The sequence below is a fragment of the Pinus tabuliformis genome, chromosome 6, assembly GCF_031772625.1.
Source record: "Pinus tabuliformis cultivar Carrire ecotype Pingquan chromosome 6, CPIR1, whole genome shotgun sequence".
NCBI lineage: Eukaryota > Viridiplantae > Streptophyta > Pinopsida > Pinales > Pinaceae > Pinus > Pinus tabuliformis.
Genome location: NC_142292.1, coordinates 2,071,468,107 through 2,071,488,561, shown reverse-complemented (window position 1 = coordinate 2,071,488,561; position 20,455 = coordinate 2,071,468,107). Strand labels below are relative to the sequence as shown.

The 20,455-nt window shown below is 37.9% G+C and overlaps 1 protein-coding gene across 1 annotated transcript; it reads right to left on the bottom strand.

The window, feature by feature from the left end:
* Window positions 1-9,346: 9,346 nt before the first annotated feature.
* Window positions 9,347-10,759, bottom strand: LOC149267534 (disease resistance protein UNI-like). The gene has a single exon (XM_089412404.1). It carries the CDS (start codon window positions 10,757-10,759, stop codon window positions 9,347-9,349), a length of 1,413 nt encoding a protein of 470 aa, XP_089268530.1.
* Window positions 10,760-20,455: the final 9,696 nt, after the last annotated feature.

Here is a 20,455-nt window from a genome sequence, read left to right as displayed (position 1 = left end):
GGTTCCTTGAGGAAGACCTCAACAGTACTGCAATTAGCAGATCGCTCCACCGTGACTCCCGAAGGGATTGTGGAGGATGTCATCGTCTCCATTGATTCTTGGGAATACCCTGCAGACTTCTTGGTTCTGCAACCAAAGGCCAAGCTTACTGGATATCCTCTCATTTTTGGAAGGCCTTGGTTAGCTACTGCAGATGCTTACATCAGTTGTCGGGCAGGAAACATGACCATCAAAAATGGTCCCATGTCCAAGCAACTAGTCCTATACCCTCCTGCCCAACCTTCTTTAGAGCATGACTTACCACTCTGGTTGGAGGAAGGAGAAGAAGACGAGGTGTATTCAGCACCTCTGTGTACCCTAGATACCACTAGAAGAAACCCCCCAACCGAGGATGACTTGATCGAGGACTTGATCCAAAACCGACCTACCAGTGCACTACCCTTAGAGGAATTGGTGGAGGATGCCCAAGCTAGCACCTTAGTGGATCTCTGTACAACCAACCCTGTCACTCCCAGAGTCAAGAACGTGGAGTTCGGCCCTGAGAGAGCATTGAAAATCAGCTCCTCCTTATCTCCTTCCCAGGAAAAGGAGCTGTGTAGTCTGTTGGCCAACCACCTAGATGCTTTTGCTTGGAGCTATAAGGAGATGAAAGGATTCCATCCTTCGGTCTGTACTCATCACATATATATCAAAGAGGACTGTAAACCGGTTAGGCAATCGCAGAGGAGAATGAATCCTGCCCTTAAGGACATTGTCAAGGAAGAATTGCAAAAACTGTTGGATGCCGGATTCATCTACCCCATCTCAGATAGTGAATGGGTGTCCCCTCTAGTGTTGGTTCCCAAGAAGAATGGGAAGTGGAGAATCTGTGTGGATTACCGTGAGCTGAACAAAGCTACCAAGAAATACCATTTCCCTCTACCTTTCATAGATCAAGTGTTGGATGGACTGGCAGGAAAGAAGTTCTTCTCTTTCCTGCAAGGATAATTTTAGGGGCGAATGTTCGCCCTTTGGCGAAATTAAGGGGTTTTAAATTTTTAGTGGGCGAATATTTTGTATCATAGTACATTTTTACAAATCACCTCAAATAGCCCACCTTATTTTAAGGGAGAGGGTAAAAAAGGTAAATTTAGCCCTTGAAATTAGGACTTACAACCTTCCATTCGCCCATTTTCAAGAATAGGTTTTATTTAAGTGAATCCATTCGCCCATTTTCAAGAATAGGTTTTATTTAAGCGAATCCTATGGGCCAAATACCATATTTATAAAAGAGGTATGGTAAGTTAATAAAAATATAAATAAATGAGAGGTATGGTAAATAAATATAACATTTTTTATATTTACTCCATAAGTCACCTTATATACATGTAAGGGTGTAAACAAATAAAAATATAAGTAAAGTGGAGGTATGGTAAATAAATAAAACGTCTTTTTATACTTACTCAAAAGGTATGGTAAATAAATAAAAATATAAATAAACTAAACGTATCGTAAATAAATAAAACCTCTTTTTTATTTAGTCCATAACCCTCGTTCTATTTATGAAGGCTCAAGAAAGAGGTTTTATTTAAGTGAATCCTATGGGCCAAATACCATATTTGTAAAAGAGGTATGGTAAATTATTAAAAATATAAATAAAAGAGAGGTATGGTAAACAAATAAAACATTTTTTTATATTTACTCCATAAGTCACCTTATATTTACGAACACTCAAAAACTGGGTTATATTTAGGTGAAACCTATGGCCAAAATACTATGGGACAAATACCATGGACTAGATTGTTATTAATACCATGCAAAAAACCATTATTAACCCTAATATTAGAATTAATAAAAATAAAAATGGCACATGGTATTGACCCATGGTATTCACCAAAATGACACATGGTATTGACCCATGGTATTCACCTAGAATGTAGTCTATTTAAATAGGGGAATTAAACCAGCATGTAGCTAAGATTCACTAGGACTTTACAAAGTTTATTATTTAGTGAAAGACTCGCCAAGATCTTACAAGATTTTATAATTGAGTAAAATATTCGCCATGCCTGGTGAGAGATTCGCCAAAAAATTATATATACATATTATATTATTGATAAAATCGCCTTCCATTTTTCCTATATACCATGGAGATTCGCCCATTTATTATATTTATAAATTTAGGGGGGGTTCTTAAAATTTTCCCTGCTTTCCTGGATGGGTTTAGTGGGTACAATCAAATCCAAATCAGCCCGAAAGACCAAGATAAGACCACCTTCACTTGTCCTTGGGGTACCTTTGCCTATCGAGTCCTTCCCTTTGGGCTATGCAATGCTCCTGCTACCTTTCAGAGAGCTGTCTTAAGCATCTTCTCGGAGCTGGTCCATGATGCAGTGGAAATATACATGGATGACTTTACTCCATATGGGGCCAACTTCCAGGAAGCATTGTCCAACCTAGGGAAAGTCCTCACCAAATGCACCGAGATGAACCTGTCCCTCAGTCCTGAAAAATGTGAATTCCTGATGACTGAAGGGACCGTGCTAGGCCATACCATTTCTTCCCAAGGATTGCAGGTGGATCCTAACAAAATTGCTCTCATCAAGAGGGTTCCACCTCCTCAAAAGGTAAGGGATGTCCGGAGTTTCTTGGGATTAGCAGGATACTACCGGAGATTCATTAAAGATTTCAGCAAGCTAGCCTCGCCATTGTTTGGTTTGTTGGCAAAAGATGTGGAGTTTAAATGGACTGACGATTGTCAGAGGGCTTTAAATGAGTTGAAGGACAAGTTGGTGTCAGCACCAATCTTGAGAGGTCCAAACTGGGCCCTACCTTTCCACATCCACACTGATGCCTCGAACAAAGCCATAGGTGCAGCTTTAGGACAAGTTGAGCAGAAACTTCCATATGCCATTTACTTTGTTAGCAAAAACTTGTCCAAAGTTGAGCTGAATTACACTGTAACCGAGAAGGAATTCTTGGCTGTGGTCCATGCATTGAACAAGTTCCGACATTATATTACTGGTTACCAGACCTTTGTACATACTGACCATGCAGCTATTAGATATTTAATGAATAAACCAGATGTGAATGCTCGTATCATTAGATGGTTACTTTTATTGCAGCAGTTTGATCTAACCATTGTTGATAAACCAGGTAGAGAAAATGTTGTTGCTGACTTCTTGTCTAGATTGGATTTGTCTACAGATGAAGATGGGACGGTGGATGACCAGATGCCTGATGAGCATCTGTTTGCTATCTCAGTACTCTCTCCATGGTTTGCTAATATAGAAAACTATCTTGTTTCATCACAGTTCCCTCCGCACCTCTCTTCAAAAGGGAAGAGCAGAATCATCAGAAAAAGTGCCTCATTTACTTGGATCGGGGGCAACCTGTTCAAGCTTGGCCCCGATCAGATCCTAAGGTGTTGTGTAAGGGAGGAGGAAGTCTTTGATATCCTCCTCACTTGTCATGATGGGCCTTGTGGAGGGCATTTTGCAGCAAAGAGAACTGCCTTCAAGATCCTGCAGGCAGGCTACTATTGGCCCACACTTCATCAAGATGTCAGAAGATATGTCAGTCAGTGTGACCAATGCCAAAGAATGGGGAAACCGGCCCAAAAGGATGAGATGCCTCTCCAACCTCAAGTGACTCTTGAGCCATTTGAGAAGTGGGGCATGGACTTTGTGGGTCCAATCAATCCCTCTTCGAGGCAAAGATCCTACATCATTGTGTGTACTGACTATTTGACAAAGTGGGCAGAGACCAAAGCAATCAAAGCAGCAACAGAAGAGAAGGTGGTCGAGTTCCTAAGAGAGAACATCTTCTATAAGTTTGGCTACCCAAGAGAGCTGGTCACCGATCAAGGGAGCCAGTTCACATCCAACTTGGTTGAAGATCTCCTAGCTCATCACAAGATCAAGCATAGGACTTCCACTCCCTATCATCCTCAAGCAAATGGGCAGGTGGAAGTCACCAACAGAGCATTAGAAGGGATCTTGACCAAAGTGGTGAGCAGTAGAAGAAAAGATTGGGCAGATCGCCTAGTTGAGGCCACATGGGCCTACAACACCACTTGGAAGACCACCACCGGTTTCACACCATATGAGCTGGTCTATGGGAAGAAAGCTTTGCTGTCCATTGAGTTTGAGTATAACACTTTGAGGATGGCAGCTCAGCTGGACCTAGATCTCAGCCATGCACAACAAGAAAGGCTGCTGCAGCTGAATGGCCTGGACGAGCACCGCATGCAGGCCCTCCTTCACTCAGAAGTGGTTCAACTTCAGAGGAAGGTGTGGCATGACCAACATCTCCATGACAAGCAATTTCAGCCGGGAGATTGGGCTTTGTTGTATGATTCCAGATACAAAGATTTCAAGGGGAAGCTGAGAACCAGATGGCTAGGACCATATACAGTGGAGAAATGCCATGACAATGGATCTGTCCTCATTCGAACCATTGATGAGGAAGCCATTCCCATGCTTGTCAATGGGCATCGATTGAAGATCTACATGAGACCTCTCTCAAGACAAGAGTTTATCAAAACTATGGAGAAATCTGTATTGGTCATAGAGAAGGGTTCTGCCTCTGCCTCTGGCACACCCTGAAAGAAGATCAAAAAAAAAAAAAAAGAGAAAAAAAAAAGAAAAAATAAAGATCCTTGGGTGAAAACCTCTCTGAGGCGCCCAAGGCAGGTAGTAGGGGTGAAAACCTCATTGAGGCGCTCCTATTGCTTTTTCAAAAAAAAAAAAAAAAAGAGAGAAAAGGTTGAAAAAGATCCTTGAGTGAAAACCTCTCTGAGGCGCTCAGGGCAGGTAGCAAGGGTGAAAACCTCTTTGGGGGCGCCCCTGTTATCTTTCCAAAAAAAAAGAGAAGAAAAAAAAAGAGAAAAAATAATAAGCACAATATGAAAATTGCATGCAGGTTGCAGATGTTCTATGGAGGAGAAGAAGCCTCTCCAATCACAGCCAAGGGTCCTTATCATGCTGTCAAGGAACCTCATCAGTACCTCCTCCAAGAGCACCCATGTTTTTCAAGGTATGTGCAATTTTATCATGGTTTGAATCTTCTACAGGAAGCTGCTGTCTTTCTACAGGAAGGCACAGTCTTTCTACAGGAAGGCACAGTCTTTCTACAGGAAGACGCGGATTTTCTACAGGAAAGTGCAGACTTTCTACAGGAAGGCCGAACTTTCTACAGGAAGCTCTGTGTCTACAGGAAACTTCCTGTAGAAGTTTTGGAGGGCCAAAAATTTGTTTCAAACGGAGATCTAGCAGCTGAGGAATGGGTAGGATGCATGCATGCCACTGTTGGCACCAAATTCAGGGTGTAGCAACCACATGTCAGGAAACATAGAAATTTTTTCTAATCTAGATGAGAGTGTGAAATCTGAAGTGAGATTAGGGATTGATAGCAAAGTCTCTATCATGGGAAACAGAAGAGTTAATATCCTAACAAAGAAGGGGGAGAATAAATACATCTCAAATGTTTACTTTGTCCCTGATCTGAAACATAATCTCATGAGCGTTGGACAACTTATGCAGAAAGGCTACAATGTCTTTTTCAAAAATGATGTGTGCACAATTTTGGATAGGCCTCCAAGCAGACAACTAATTGCAAAGGTTCAAATGACAAACACTAGAATGTTTCCCCTAAAAATAATATCAGATTTGCAGAAAGAACGTGCACATGCACAACTATCTATGAACTCACAAGAAGATGGAAGAAAAGAGGCAGTTGTCACACAAATAAACTTTCAAGCAAAGGTAAAACATGAAAACTGGTTATGGCACTTGAGATTTGGACATCTCAACTTTGGAGGTTTGAATTCATTGCATATGAAAGACATGGTGAAGGGTTTACCACTCATAGAAAAACCAAACAACATATGTGAAAAATGTATCTTGGGCAAGCAACATAGAGAGACATTTCCAGCAGGAAAATTAGTAAGGGCAAAGGCACCTTTGGAGATTGTTCACTCAGATTTATGTGGACCAATGCAGACACCATCAATTGGTGGCAACCACTATGTATTGACCTTCATAGATGACTACACAAGGAAAACATGGGTCTATCTCCTAAGTGTTTGAGTGCTTTCGCCAATACAAGGCTCTTATTGAGAAGCAAATTTGAGGTGGCAAATATATCTCAAATGACTTCTTTCGATTTTGCAGGGAGCATGAAATTCACAAGTAATTTACAACAAGATATACACCGCAGCAAAAAAGTGTGGCAGAAATAAAGAATAGGACCATTATGGAAATGGCAAGGAGTATGTTGAAGGCAAAGCATTTGCCAAATGACTATTGGGTTGAAGTTGTCGCTTGTGCAGCGTATATCTTGAATAGATGTGCAACCAAAAGTGTCCAGAACATAGTTCTTGAAGAGGTATGGAGTGGAAGAAAGCATAGTGTCACTCACATGAGAGTTTTTGGATGTGTAGCTTATGCACATGTCTCGGATGAGTTGAGGAAGAAGTTGGACATCAAGGGGGAGAAATGTATATTTGTTGGATACAGTGATGAATCCAAGGCATATAAACTCTACAACCCATTAACCAAGAAGGTCATAATCAACAGAGATGTGCAATTCATAGAAGAGGAAGCATGGGATAGAAATTTAGAAAAGATAGTTAATGTCAAAGCATGCATACCACATGAGGACAAAGAGGAATTAACAGAAGCAAGTAATTCCTCAATAGTGACTCCCTCTACTCCTATTCAAGCGCAACAAAGTAGGCAGCGAGCAATGCCATCAACAAACAATAGGGTAGTTTCGCGCAGCCAAGCAAGTGCTTCTCTAAGCACATCAGGAAGCGCGACACCAAGTGACATGTCAAGCCCATCTTCAGCAAGCACAAGAAGACCAAAGTTCAGAAATTTAAATGAAATTTATGAGCAAGATGAAGTTGATACTAGCGCAGGTCTGAATTCATTATTTGCATTATTTTGTCATGTAGATGACCCAATCCACTTTGAAGATGCAATCAAAGAAGAAACGTGGGTTGCGACAATGGAGGAAGAAATAGAAGCAATAGAAAGGAATGACACATGGGAGTTAGTGAGCCTTCCAAAAGGAAAATATGTCATTGGAGTGAAATGGGTCTATAAGACCAAAAGCAACATTGAGGGAAAGATTGAAAGGCACAAAGTAAGACTAGTTGTCAAAGGATACAAGAAACAATATGGAATAGATTACACAGAGACGTTCGCGCTAGTTGCGCGGATGGAGATAATGCGCGCAGTTGTAGAAATTGTCGTGCAACATAAATGGACAATGTATCAGATGGATGTAAAATCAACGTTCTTGAATGGAGTGCTGAAAGCGGAAGTTTATGTTGCACAAACACCTCATTATGAGGTTGAATACCAAGAAGACAAAGTGTATCGGTTGAGGAAAGCTCTTTATGGATTGAAACAAGCACCGTGCGCATGGTATAGCAGGATAGATGCCTACTTGTTGGACAATGATTTCGAAAAATGTGACGGTGAGCTTACTCTCTACATCAAAGAGAGTGAAAGTAAGATTTTCATTGTCATATTATATGTAGATGATTTGATTTTTACAGGCGGTGATGATTTCCTCATTGCTGATCTCAAACAAGTCATGAAGAGTGAATTTGAAATGACTAACTTAGGGTTTTTAAAATAGTTTATCTCTCAAGAAAAGTATGTGGCAGACATTTTGGAGAGGTTTAAAATGCAGAACAACAAGTCCGCACCAACTCCAACTGTCATAGGATTGAAGTTGAGAAAAGAAGATTGTAGAAGAAATGTCAATCTGACATTATACAAAAGCATGATAGGCAGCTTGATGTATTTGACCACCACTAGGCTGGATATAATGTATGCAGTAAGTTTGGTGTCAAGGTTCATGGAGATACCTAAGGAGACACATTGGTAAGCAACGAAAAGGATTCTAAGGTATGTCAATGGGACAAAACAGTATGGTGTTTTGTACACAGCAACAAGTGATTTCAGGTTGGTTGGTTACACTAACAGTGATTGGGTAGGCAATGTCGATGACAGAAAGAGCACATCAGGATATGTTTTTCATTTGGGTTCCAGAGTCATTTCATGGGCCTCCAAGAAGCAATGAATAGTGTCACTGTCAACCGCAGAAGCTGAATATGTCACAGCAACAACAACAGCGTGTCAGGTAGTTTAGATGAGAAGGATGTTGAGGGATCTTCGTCATGACCAAGAGGGAGCGACAACTACTTTCTGTGACAACACCTCATCAATTTCATTGTCAAAGAATTTTGTCTTCCACAAAAGGACCAAGCATATTGATGCTAAATATCATTTTATTGTAGATTTGATTAACCATGTTGAAATTGTGTTGCAACACTGCAGGTCATAGGAACAATTTGATGATATTTTCACAAAACCATTAGCAGGTGAAAGTTTTGTTTATCTCAGAAAATATTTGTGAATTGTCAATGGCAACAATTTTGATTAAGGGGGAGTGTTGGAAATAATAATCCCAACCACTGCAATAAACAGCTTGATAGCAGCCATACTTGTCAGACGTATTTTTGCAGGTTGCGTCTCTATTTGAAGATGGAAGGACTGAAGCCAAGCATGAACCATTCCGAAACAAAACAAGGAATTTAAAGAATCTAATGTACTTTGGTAAATAGATATGGGCAAGCATTCATTCAGCGACTATTGCCCACACTCGACAAACACCTGCGCGATTCTGATTACACTCAACAACAACATCATATTAATTATTTTGCTCTATCATGAATTAAATGTAAAATTGTATGTTGAGTTAAATATGAATGTAAAAATTCATTTTGATATGTTAGAGAGTAAGAGAGTTGGAAAAAAAGAGAGCGCAAGTCTCTGAGGAGAAAATGGTGGAGCAAATTTTGGTGGGCGCGTGAAAAACAACAGTTACTGTGTTCTACTGTGTGTTATTCGGCGTGAATATAAATCATTGTAAACTTTTGTTTTTCCTTGTGAATGAGCCGCAGTCTCATGTGAATGTATTTTCAAGATTTAGAAGTTAATCCTAAGTTTTAGTGTTGCTCCAACATTACATCCTTTTACCCTTTGTGTTTGCCATGAATAATTTTTTTTTTAATTCTATGTAATAGCTTCGCGAAATCCAAGTCCGTAAAATCAGCTTTGTGAATGTCATATACCTCTACGAAATTACCTCCACGGTGCACAAAGGTGAGCTGCGCGAAAGTAGCTTCACGAGAGTCATAGCCCTCTGCCCTCCATGAAAATTCTCTCTGCGTAAATTTTGTAAATTTTTCTAACATGATGATCAAATGATCTGAATAACATGCTCAAGATTAAATGACGGAAAGAATAGACATGGTAGATTTCGTTGAAAGCCTGGTTGAATTCATTCATTATTGGACAATTTCATAGTTTGGAAGCTTTGTAATCTCTTTGGGAATGACCTTTAGGTTATAACAATTGCTAAAATTGAAATATTTCATGTTTCCAAGTTTTCCTATTTGAGAGGGCAACAATTTTAGCTTGATACAATGATTAATGTTCAAAAATTGAAGAGAAGAAAGATTACCTATACCTTCATGAAGATTTGCAATTTCAATCCAACTTAGATTGATGAATTTGAGCTGTCTCAGCTCCCATAATGATAATGGAAATGATTTTAATTCCTTAAGAAAAGTGAGACTGTGTAGAAATTTTTCAAGAATTTCTTTCAATTCCGGGATTTCTTTCAATTCCAATTTTCCTAGGAATAAGGTCACCAATTTTTGACATCTCAATTCCTGTGTGGGGAGAGAGTTAATACCATTGCCCAGAACTGATATTCTTTTGCAATTGTCAATCCCTGTGTCAGGGAATCGTTGAAGCATTTGGCCTGCCCTAAACACAAAGTTCTCCTCAGTTTCTCCAATGTGTATTGCCATATCCCGCACAACATCGTGAACTGTAATTACATTTTCTTGATGTTTCACTTGAAATAAGCAATGATCTTCAAGAAACTTAACATACCTATGCCCGGTGTCTTTGGACTTAATGAGACTTTCTGCAATCCACATATGCACGAGTGGATTCACTTGAAAAGTAGTATCTTGAGGAAACATGGCACAATACAGAGAACATTTCTTCAAATTGGCATTTGGAAAATAGTCATAACTCCATCTCAATATCTGAAACAGATCTTGATCAATTCGAGGATGATGAGCAATTGGAGAAACGAAATCTAGACTCTGCATCTTCCTCAGAGCATGCCTCCACTCATTTACATTGCTCTTAACAATCATGGATGAGGCTATTACATTAATGAGGAGGGGTAAGCCTTTACACTCGCTGGATACTTGTTTGGCAATATTCTCTAACCCCTTAGAAATATTATGGTCTCTTGCTTCTTTGAAATCCACTTTGGAAAACAAATCCCATGTTTTGTTGATGGGCATGGCTTCTAATTTCAAGCACTCTTCCGCCTTAATTTCTTCAACCAGACTTCTATTGTGAGTAGAGAATATGAGTTTGTTGGCTCTGTCATCATTAAATTCCACGCCCAGTAGCTCCAGATCCAGTCTGCTCCACATGTCCTCTAAAACTATAAAAAAATTCTTGGTATTCAAATGTGCAGACAATTGCATCTTCCACGCATCAACATCTGTGCCGGCTAGGTCTAGATTGACTTTAGAGGCAATAGTATTCTGCAACTCGAGAATTGGAAATTGAGCGACGGTAACCCAAATGACAACATCAAAAATGCCACTAACCTCTTTGTGGGCACTATACACTGTAGATTTTTCTGAGCAATGTTGTTTTTCCAATGCCATTGGTGTCGTACACACTGATTCTTCGAACGTGGGGAGCTTCTGTGAACCACCTTTCAATCTGCACCTCTACCTATCGTGGTGTAAAGGAGGCAATTTGTTGAGCACTGCAGAGCACTAAAAAATTTGTGTGTATCTCATCAAAGAGTCCACTAAAAGTTGTTCACTCTCTGATTTGTGTAGAGAGTCTAAAATTGAAAATAAAGGCACAGTCAATACGAAGGCACTGATGTGGACGTTGTGAACTTTCGATCAATTCTCTAGCCTTTTTAACTTCACCTTCCATCCTTTCCACGCAGCTTCTAAGCAAGTGAGGGGGACTCTATTGCTGATTTTCCAATTGATAGCTAACATCGCGCAAGAGGCCCTTCATATGCCTTAACTGTTGTTGGAGGAGGCAACGGTTGTGATCCAAGTGAATCACATAATCTATTTGTTGCATGAGAGGAGAAATAATGAGGGTGTTTATGGCATTTTCTGTGATTCCTCTCACAAAATCGAGTGCCATTGTCGTTGTTCGGAGTGGAGGAGAAAATGAAAACAACGAACAATGAAGAAAATGAATAAAAAATAGGAGGGAGGGAAGCAAGAATGGGGATTAATTGTGGGGAATGTGACCTACAGATACAAATTTATCAAGCTAGGAGGTAACTCCTCAAATGAGATTATATTATTCATTTAGGCTGTTCATTATTATATACATGAGGGAGTTACTGTTGAGTTTCATCTCCTGATGACTCTCCATTTTTTCTATTATTATTTACACTATTTATAGTTGTTCACCCAATCCTTATGATTAGGTGTCAACATCCACCCCAATCTCAAGGGATGTTGGTGAGGCCAAGCATTGTTCTGAATCTTTCAAGCTTTTCTCTTCCAAGTGCTTTGGTGAAGATGTCTGCAATCTGCTCATTAGTAGAACAATGGCAAAGATGGATTGTTTTGGCCTCAAAATGATGTCGAATCAAATGATATTTTGTATTGATGTGCTTCGTTCGATCATGGAACTTTGGGTTCTTGGCCAACTTTATTGCCGAGGTATTGTCAATCATGAGTGGAGTCGAATGTACTTGTTTTACTTGCAAATCTTCCAGAATTTTTCTGAGCCACAAAATTTCTTTTGTTGCCTCAGCTGTTGCCACATATTCTACCTTTGTTGTGGAATCTGCTGGAACTAATTGTTTGCATGATCTCCACGAGACAACACTTGATCCAAGACTCATAGAATAAACAGAAGTAGATACCCCAGTTTCTTTGTCTCCATCGAAGTCTGAATCCAAGTATCCAATCAAGCTGAAGTTGCCCACCTGTATATACTTGAGTCCAAAGTCTTGAGTTCCCTTCAAGTACTTTAGAAATCTTTTTGCAACATACCAATGTCCCTCACAAGGCTTTTGCATAAACTTGGAGAGGATTCCAACAACAAACGAAATGTCTGGTCTAGTAGTAGTCAGGTAGTTGAGACTTCCTACAAGCTGTCTATACTTTGTTGCATCCTCAAATTCCTTTCCTTCGAAGGATGTGAGCTTTAAGTTTTGTTCCATTAGAGTAATAAGAGAATTTCATTCAGCCATGCCAAACCTGTTTAACAAATCTCCAATGTACTTCTTTTGAGAAAGTAATATGGACTTTGGATGTTGAGTTACTTCAATACCAAGATAGAAATGAACATAGCCCAAATCCATCATTTCAAAACCTTTTCTGAATTCCTTCTTTATGGATGCAATGTAGCTCTCATTGTTCCCTGTCATCAAAATATCATCTACATATACCACAAGATATACAACTGTTTTGCCAACTTTCTTGACAAACAAAGTTGCATCATCAAGATCATAATGTTTGAAAGTGAGTTTCAGAAGATGCTCAGTTAGTTTTTCATACTAGACTCACGGTACTTGTTGAGGCCATCCAAGGATTTCACAAGTTTGCATACTTTATGTTCATGTCCTTTCACAACAAATCCTTCAGGTTGGGACATAAAAACATTATCTTTTAGATTTCCATTCAAGAAAGCAGGTTTTACATCCATTTGATGGAATTTCCAACCATTTTGAGCTGCTAGGGCAAAGAGTTTCCGGATGGTAGCCCATTTTGCTGTGGGGGGAAAAGTCTCCTCATAATCGACCCCTTCCTTCTGTGCAAATCCTTTTTTCACAAGCCTGGCTTTGTGCTTGTCAAGTGAGCCATGAACTTTATACTTGTTCTTGTAGACCCACTTGCAACCAATTGGTTTGGTTCCCAAATGGAGGATCAACCAGCTTCCAAGTGCCATTCTTTATCAAGGCATCATACTCCTTTTGCATTGCTTCTTTCCATTCATCATGAGAAGCAGCTTCTTTGAAGGAAGTTGGTTCAAAATCTGTGGACAAATTCAATTCACAATCATAAGAAACATCCATATCAACAGGTGAATCAGAGTCATCTACATCACCTCCATTTTAACGGGTTGAATTTGTAGTTCCTGTATTTCCAACCTCATTAGGATGAACACTTTCAAGTGTCTTTGTCAGCCACTTTGGGGGACCTTTCTGAGATGGTCTAGGTTGCTCAGTTGATTGAGTTGGGACTGAATCAAGGTTGTGTCTCTCAATTCTGTCAATCACATCACTCAAAGTATCATCCATTGTTGGAGTTTCAGGCGGGGGAGGGAGTGCTTCAGAAGAAGATTCCACAGATTGATCTAGTATAGGAATCCCCCCTTCAAGATGTGGAATCTGATTATCAAATTCTTGAAATGATTTTTCATTTGTGAATCTATCCAAGCGATCACATTGCCGCTCAACAACATTGTCAGTTTTGGATGATTCAAGAAAGATTACATCTCTAGATACGACAAATTTTTTATTGACTTAATCATAGAGACGGTATGCTTTGGAGGTGTTTGAATACCCCAGGAAGATACACTTACGACTTCTTACACCAAGTTTGTTTCTATGTACCTTTGGTATCAAAGCATAACTTGTGGAACCAAAGACCCTAAGATGCTTTACCGAAGGAATGTGTACATACCACATTTCATAAGGAGTCTTGTTTCTAATAGCATTAGATGGACATCTATTCTTTACATATATAGCACATAGAACTGCATCAGCCCAAAACATTAATTTTACATTTTTGAAAAACATCATGGAGCGCACTATATTTAAGATTGTCCTATTCATTCTTTTAGCTACTCTGTTCCGTTGGGGATTACAAGGCACAATTGTTTGATGTTTAATCCCATGTTGGTAAAGATAGTTTTCAAATTCATTTGAAGTGTATTATTTTCCATTATCAGTGCGAATAGAGCCAATATGAGATTGTGCATCATTTTCAATCCATGTATGAAAGTTCTTGAATGTTTGAAAAGCATCAGATTTGTTCTTCAATAAATAAACCCAACACATTCTGGTGTAGTCATCAATAAATGTCATCATATATTTATTTCCATTTGCAGAAGGAATAGGCATTGGACCACATAAATCTGAATGAATGAGTTCAAGTTTTCTATGTGCTCTAGAATGTGAATCATGAAAAGACTGTTTGCTATGCTTTCCTAGAATGCAAGCATCACATTGCTTAAGTTTCCTAGGAATTATAGGCAAACCAGTAAAATCATTTTCTACAACAAGAAGAGGTTGTCATAGTTCAAGTGTCCAAATATAGCATGCCATAATAAACTTGATGGAAATGTACCTTCATCATAATGATAATTTATAAGAATTTTGTGCACGAGAAGAGGTACCCTGCAGCTTGAGGAAACCTTTCTTCTTCTATCCCTGTCATGAAAAGTGAGTGGTCTGATGCTTTTCTTACCTCAACCTTGCCATCAAACATGTGAATGGAGTGTCCTTGCTGGCGGATGTGGACTAAGGACAACAAGTTTCTCCTCAGTTGTGGCGGATATAAAATATGATGTAGAAGAAAGTCTAAAAAACTAGGCAATTTAAGCCTGATTGTGCCAAGCCCTGATGGCCTGTGTTTTGATTTGTCTGCAAAGTATACTGCTCCATCAACATTGTCAGTAAATTCTTCAAAAAAATCTATTCTAAAACTCATGTGGCAAGCTATTCCTGAATCAAGCAACCAATCATTTTTCTAAGAAGTAAGTGAAACATTTAATAAGTCTTCATTTATTCCAATATTATAGTGTGCCACAACATAGTGAGCGAATTCAGATGCTTTACCTTTCTCTTTGTCATTAGTTTTACCTTTGGGTTGGTTTCTTTCCTGCTCAATTTTGTCCCAAGACAACTTGCATGTGGATGCATCATGTGATCCATCTCTTTTGCAACGTATGCAATGTAAATTTGAATTTTCTCCTTGAGAGTGTCTGCCCCCCCTGCCTCTAAAATTTCTTCTTCTTCTTCCTCTTCAACCACCTCTTCCTTTGAAAGAATCTTGAGCAAGATTCTTCTCTCTATGTGCAAGACACATAACCTCTTTAGAAGACTAAGGAGTTGTCTTCTTCCCAAAAGCTTTCTCTGTTTCAACAAATTTTTTCACAAGGGAGTCAAAGGTAATATCTTTGAGGTTTCCATTTGTTTGCAATGATTCAAGATAATTTGAGTAGGTGGGATAAAGTGCCTTGAGAAAAGCTATCAGAGGAATGTCTAGTTAACATTAGTGACTTTGATATCATGCATAATAGATTTTACTTCTGATGCAAGAGCAAGAGGATACTCATTTTTTAACTCAAGGTTGAACAATTTAATCGTGAGTTGAACAGCTTCAAGTGCAGAGTGTGAGTCATAGTGTTCCTTCAGTTTCTGTAAGGCTTCGAAAGCATTTGAAAATGACGAAATATGACGAATCACCTCTTCATTTACTGATGTTGCAATCAATGCATAAGCCTTGTTGTTCTTATTTTTCCAAATGGAGAATTCCTTGTCTGAGGTAGGTTGTTCTGGTTCTTTGTCTCTATCTCCGACACACACTCCTTTCCACAGCTCATTAAAAATGAGAGTGTGTTTAATTTTTCTTGACCATTATGGATAGTTTTCTTTCCCAGAGAGAACTTCTCCAACAATATATATTAGTGAATGCATTCCCAAAAAAAAAAAATATCTGCTTTTGAATTCCAAAATAAACACAACCTTTCTGGATATCATCTGTTTAGGTGGAAGAGAATTCACTATATTAATACTTTTTAATGTAGCATATATTCCTCCACTCACAAATATATTATATGATGGTTTCAACATATAAACCATATAATATATATCCGAAAAAAATACCATCCAAAATTCCCATTCTATTATCACCATTCAAAAATCTCAACGAATTTTAATACTACCGCCATTTTCAAAGGAGTTGAATGCACTTCAAACCATATACATACACCCCACCTCGAACTTTTGTGTGCGGAACTGTAGCAATGAATTTGCAACTAGTTTGAAAAATACCCCAACAGTCTTTGATGCTGTGACAACGGGAGCTATGGGAGTGGAGCTGAGGAACAGGAATTTATATGCAGACTTTCAAAATATTCATATTGAAATATGAGTGTATACAGCGTTTTGATATCAGACCAGCGACACAATCATTCAATGCAAATAAATAATTTGTACTAGCAGTATGCAGTGTTTTCCAGCAGTGTCCAAATATTGATATAATGGAGGGTCGTTTGATCTTTTACCAAACTCAGAGCATACTCAGTCCAACACCATGCTCCAGGGAATAATAGACTCAAATGCAGTTGCAGTCACAGTATTGGCCATAACACCACGCTTCTAGTTGTGCCACCCTTCCAGCACACAGTGACAACACTTCCTCGCATCACATGACCATTCCACGCAGCAACTAGCTCCAGTGTTCACAGTAGGTAAAGCAATGCATTAATGCAACAAATCGACCCTTCAACACTCCCACTACATTTAAACTAGTGAATTCAATAATGCACAGAATCTTGCAGGGATAAGACAGAGAAATCACCAGCACAGGTGTACAGGATGCAGAGAAGGTGACAGTTGTACAAAAATAGGCAGAACATGAGGGAGTTACAAAGGGAGGAAAACTAAAATTAGAATTGGCTCTGATACCGAGGTAACTCCTCAAATGAGATTATATTATTCATTTAGTTTGTTTATTATTATATACATGAAGGATTGAGAGATTGAATTTCATCTCCCGATGACTCTCCATTTTCTCTATTATTCATTTACACTATTTACAGTGATTCATCTAATCTCTATGATTAAGTGTTAACAAAATTATATAAAAACGTAAGAATGTTGATGTTAATTATGGGTGAAATCAGAAAAGTAAAGATGGCCTTCTATCCAATCTGCATGGTACGTTTGCCTTCCTTTTTGCAAGCGAAGTGGGCCTGGCTTAGCCCAATAGCTGGAAAAGGCCCGATCAGGTTTCTGCATGGTACGTTTGCCTTCCTTTTTGCAGGCGAAGTGGACCGCCGGCTTAGCCCAAGAGCTGGAAAAGGCCCGATCAGGTTTCAGTATTTGTTCACAAATTACGAGAAAGTTCTGCTATCGAAAAATTCTTCATTCTGATATACAGTGCAATGATGTTAGAGAGGAAAATCCATGCATTAAAAAGATTATTCGTTTATATAATATTATAAAAAAATTCGTAATTATCCATTCTTCTTTTCCATAAAAAGAAAAATTCATAATTATCCATTCTCCTTTTGCGTTTTTCCAAACTATAAAACAATGGCGGTGTTCATATACTTTTCTTTTCCTTTTCAAATTCCACAAAATAATGAAAATAGTGTTCATATACTTTTCTTTTCCATCAAGGTTCCGCGGAGAATCATTTGCATTTTTGCAAATTCCACAAAATAAATGACTTCAATTAAAATAATAATTTTCTATTTTAAATTAGCATCATTAAAGTTTTCTAAATTCTATTCTAAATGAAAAACAGAAAGATTCGAATTTCTAAATCTATGGATTTTTTCATTTTTCGTTGTTATTTAAATTAATTTATTATAAGATTTAATTTTATGGATTTTAAAATTAAATCTATCAAAATATTAATTTTTGTTTTATTTAAATGCTTTAAATTCAAGTTATAATACAAATTTTAATATTTATTGTACAAAATTGTAATATACATTATTAATATATAAGAGGCACAGAGTATGTCTTAAAACTACTTTATCTCACTACTAATCACCAACGATAATTCTAGGTGGCATGGTTTTCCTTGAATAATGGTGAAAGCAACCAAAGATGGTTGTCCTTATTGCTGCTTTGATAAGTAGGTTTCCCATTGTGTATATAAAAGTTATAGGTATTTTTTATTTTTGTATTATGATTATACTATAATATGACTTCCAACACATTATGTTTTAAGCCAAGCTATTATATATTACATTATTACTGTTATTATTATTGCTCTCCTAGATTCTTTAATTGTAATTATAGCATGTCTTTCATGTTTTTTTTTTTTAGTAAATAGTGTAATATTTACCTTACTTTACAAATGAAAATACACAAAAATAGATGTTTCCATTGGTTCACCACTAGAGAAACCATACTAGTAAAATAATAATAAATCCTTTGTCCATACAACTATTTAAACTTTAAAACAAAGATGAAAAGGTAATTAGCCTTTCTCTATGTACCTTTTGAAACATCTTAGATTGCATATGCAATGTAAAATTTCCTATTGAGTTTCAAAGCACTTCAGTAGAACTTTGTCCATGATAATTTTAATTTCCAATATATATATATATATGATTTGCATGTATCTAGTTTGTCAGGTTCTAGTATTTACCTTGTTAGGGACTTTACCCCCTCCTTCTACTTCCATGTTTGCATTAGTGATTTAAACAATCATTCTATCCGTGCTTCTCTCTCAACATCCCTAATTTCTGTTATGATCTCTAGAGGATTTGAATTAACATAAACAACAATAGAACACTATATGAAGCATTGAACTCTTGAGATTGAGGGGAGGTAGTGGTTTATTCTATCCATAGAACCTCCAGGGAGACTTGTTCTAGCCTATTGTTAGGGACAAATTGAATCGATAGCATAAATGAAACATGGATAGTCTCTGAATAGAAATCGAAGACCTCCAACAAAATAAAAGACACAAAGTAATCAATCTTATATAAGGGAGGGACAAGAGAAATGAAGATGCAGAGACAAGATCAATTAGAGAAGAGGTGCTCTTATCCTGAGACCACCTTCCAAGGAGAGGCACAAACCCAACACTAACATGGGAAACAACTAAGGGAAATGAAATAAGCAGTAACCTATGAGGAAAAAATATCAATGTAAAAGGAAGAGGTCCTACAAAATTAAAAACCTTAGCCCTTCTAAGACGAATGGAAAATTCCACTTTTACAAGTAAAAATTTCTATAGCATGATTTACAGGAATAAGGAGAAAAGTGTAATGACCAACTTAGGACTTGAAGCTCCAAGGATGGCTCTTTTATCACATACAAACTTCAAGCCAACACGTAATAGATGAAAACTTTATATATATAGTCCACCAAATGAGATGAACGCAAAATCGTTTTGTGGGAGTAAAACATCAACCAAAGGTTTGGTTGATGACTAGATATTTGATCCTTAGAGCTAAGAAGTCTATCAGACTGGAAGATCCACATGAGTTGAATACACAAATGGAGTTGATAACTCAAGGAATTTTCTATGTTTTCATGCTTGCAAAAACATAAGTGTAGGAAGCCAATGATTAAGAACCCAAGAAGTCTCCACATTAGGAGCTTCCAAATAGTTCCATTTTTTCTCATACGCTTCGCACGATTAGCCATGAGGGTACCCAAGTGCTACATTACTCATTTGCAATTATGGCTTGGTACTAAACCATTTTTCATCTGATGCCACCACACTACAATTTTCATTTCTCTCCAAAGTTGATTGCATGTCACATGATGATTTAAAGTTCGACACCAAGTGGGGGTTAGAACATGTTCCCCAAAATCCTGGACATCCCATCCCTTAAAATATCCTTGAGTGCAATCCATCATCACCTGTCATGGGGAGATAGGTCCTGCAATGCTATGTTGATGAATTTTAGTTTAAGACGCTCATCAATACTATCATTCCAATGGGAATCAAGGGGAAGATTTTAGAAATTGCTCCCCTCATTGGAAATCCTATTAGCTAACATGTTCCTTATATACCTAACATGCCCCAAAATTTCTATTAGTAATTCTAGAAGAAAATATTTTGTTCTTTCCAATACATTTTCCAGCCTCCATCTAATTGAAACCTTGGATGAGGAGGAACCATTCGCAATATTTTGACCATTTCTATAATGAGTTGTGAGTTCCCTTCTATGATGAAATTGAAATAGTTTTATTTAATGACTACATATAATCCATATTTTAAGGCAAAGTGTTTGTTGCATTATTGTTCTCAATCCCTAATGAACCATCATAAATATGAAGGATTGATCCCCTATGATCTCTAAAAACACCCCAAAACTTGCAGGTCCTAGATTTCCTTTGGAAGCATCATTAAAATTCGAATTTTATGAATCCTTGTGGGGGAGATTTCTAATGGTTTGTATTGGAGCCTTTTGATTGGTTTGGTTTAGCAAATTGAATTTGATAAGGGGAGGAGATGCCTAAAGATTGTAAAATAGATTCCTACCTAACATTCCATACCCAATCTTAGGATAACCAATTGATCTAAAAATGAGATATTAGATTACTTTTAAGGTATTACAGACTCATGTTCATGGATTTTCCCATATCACTTAGTGTAATGGATCGATAAGAC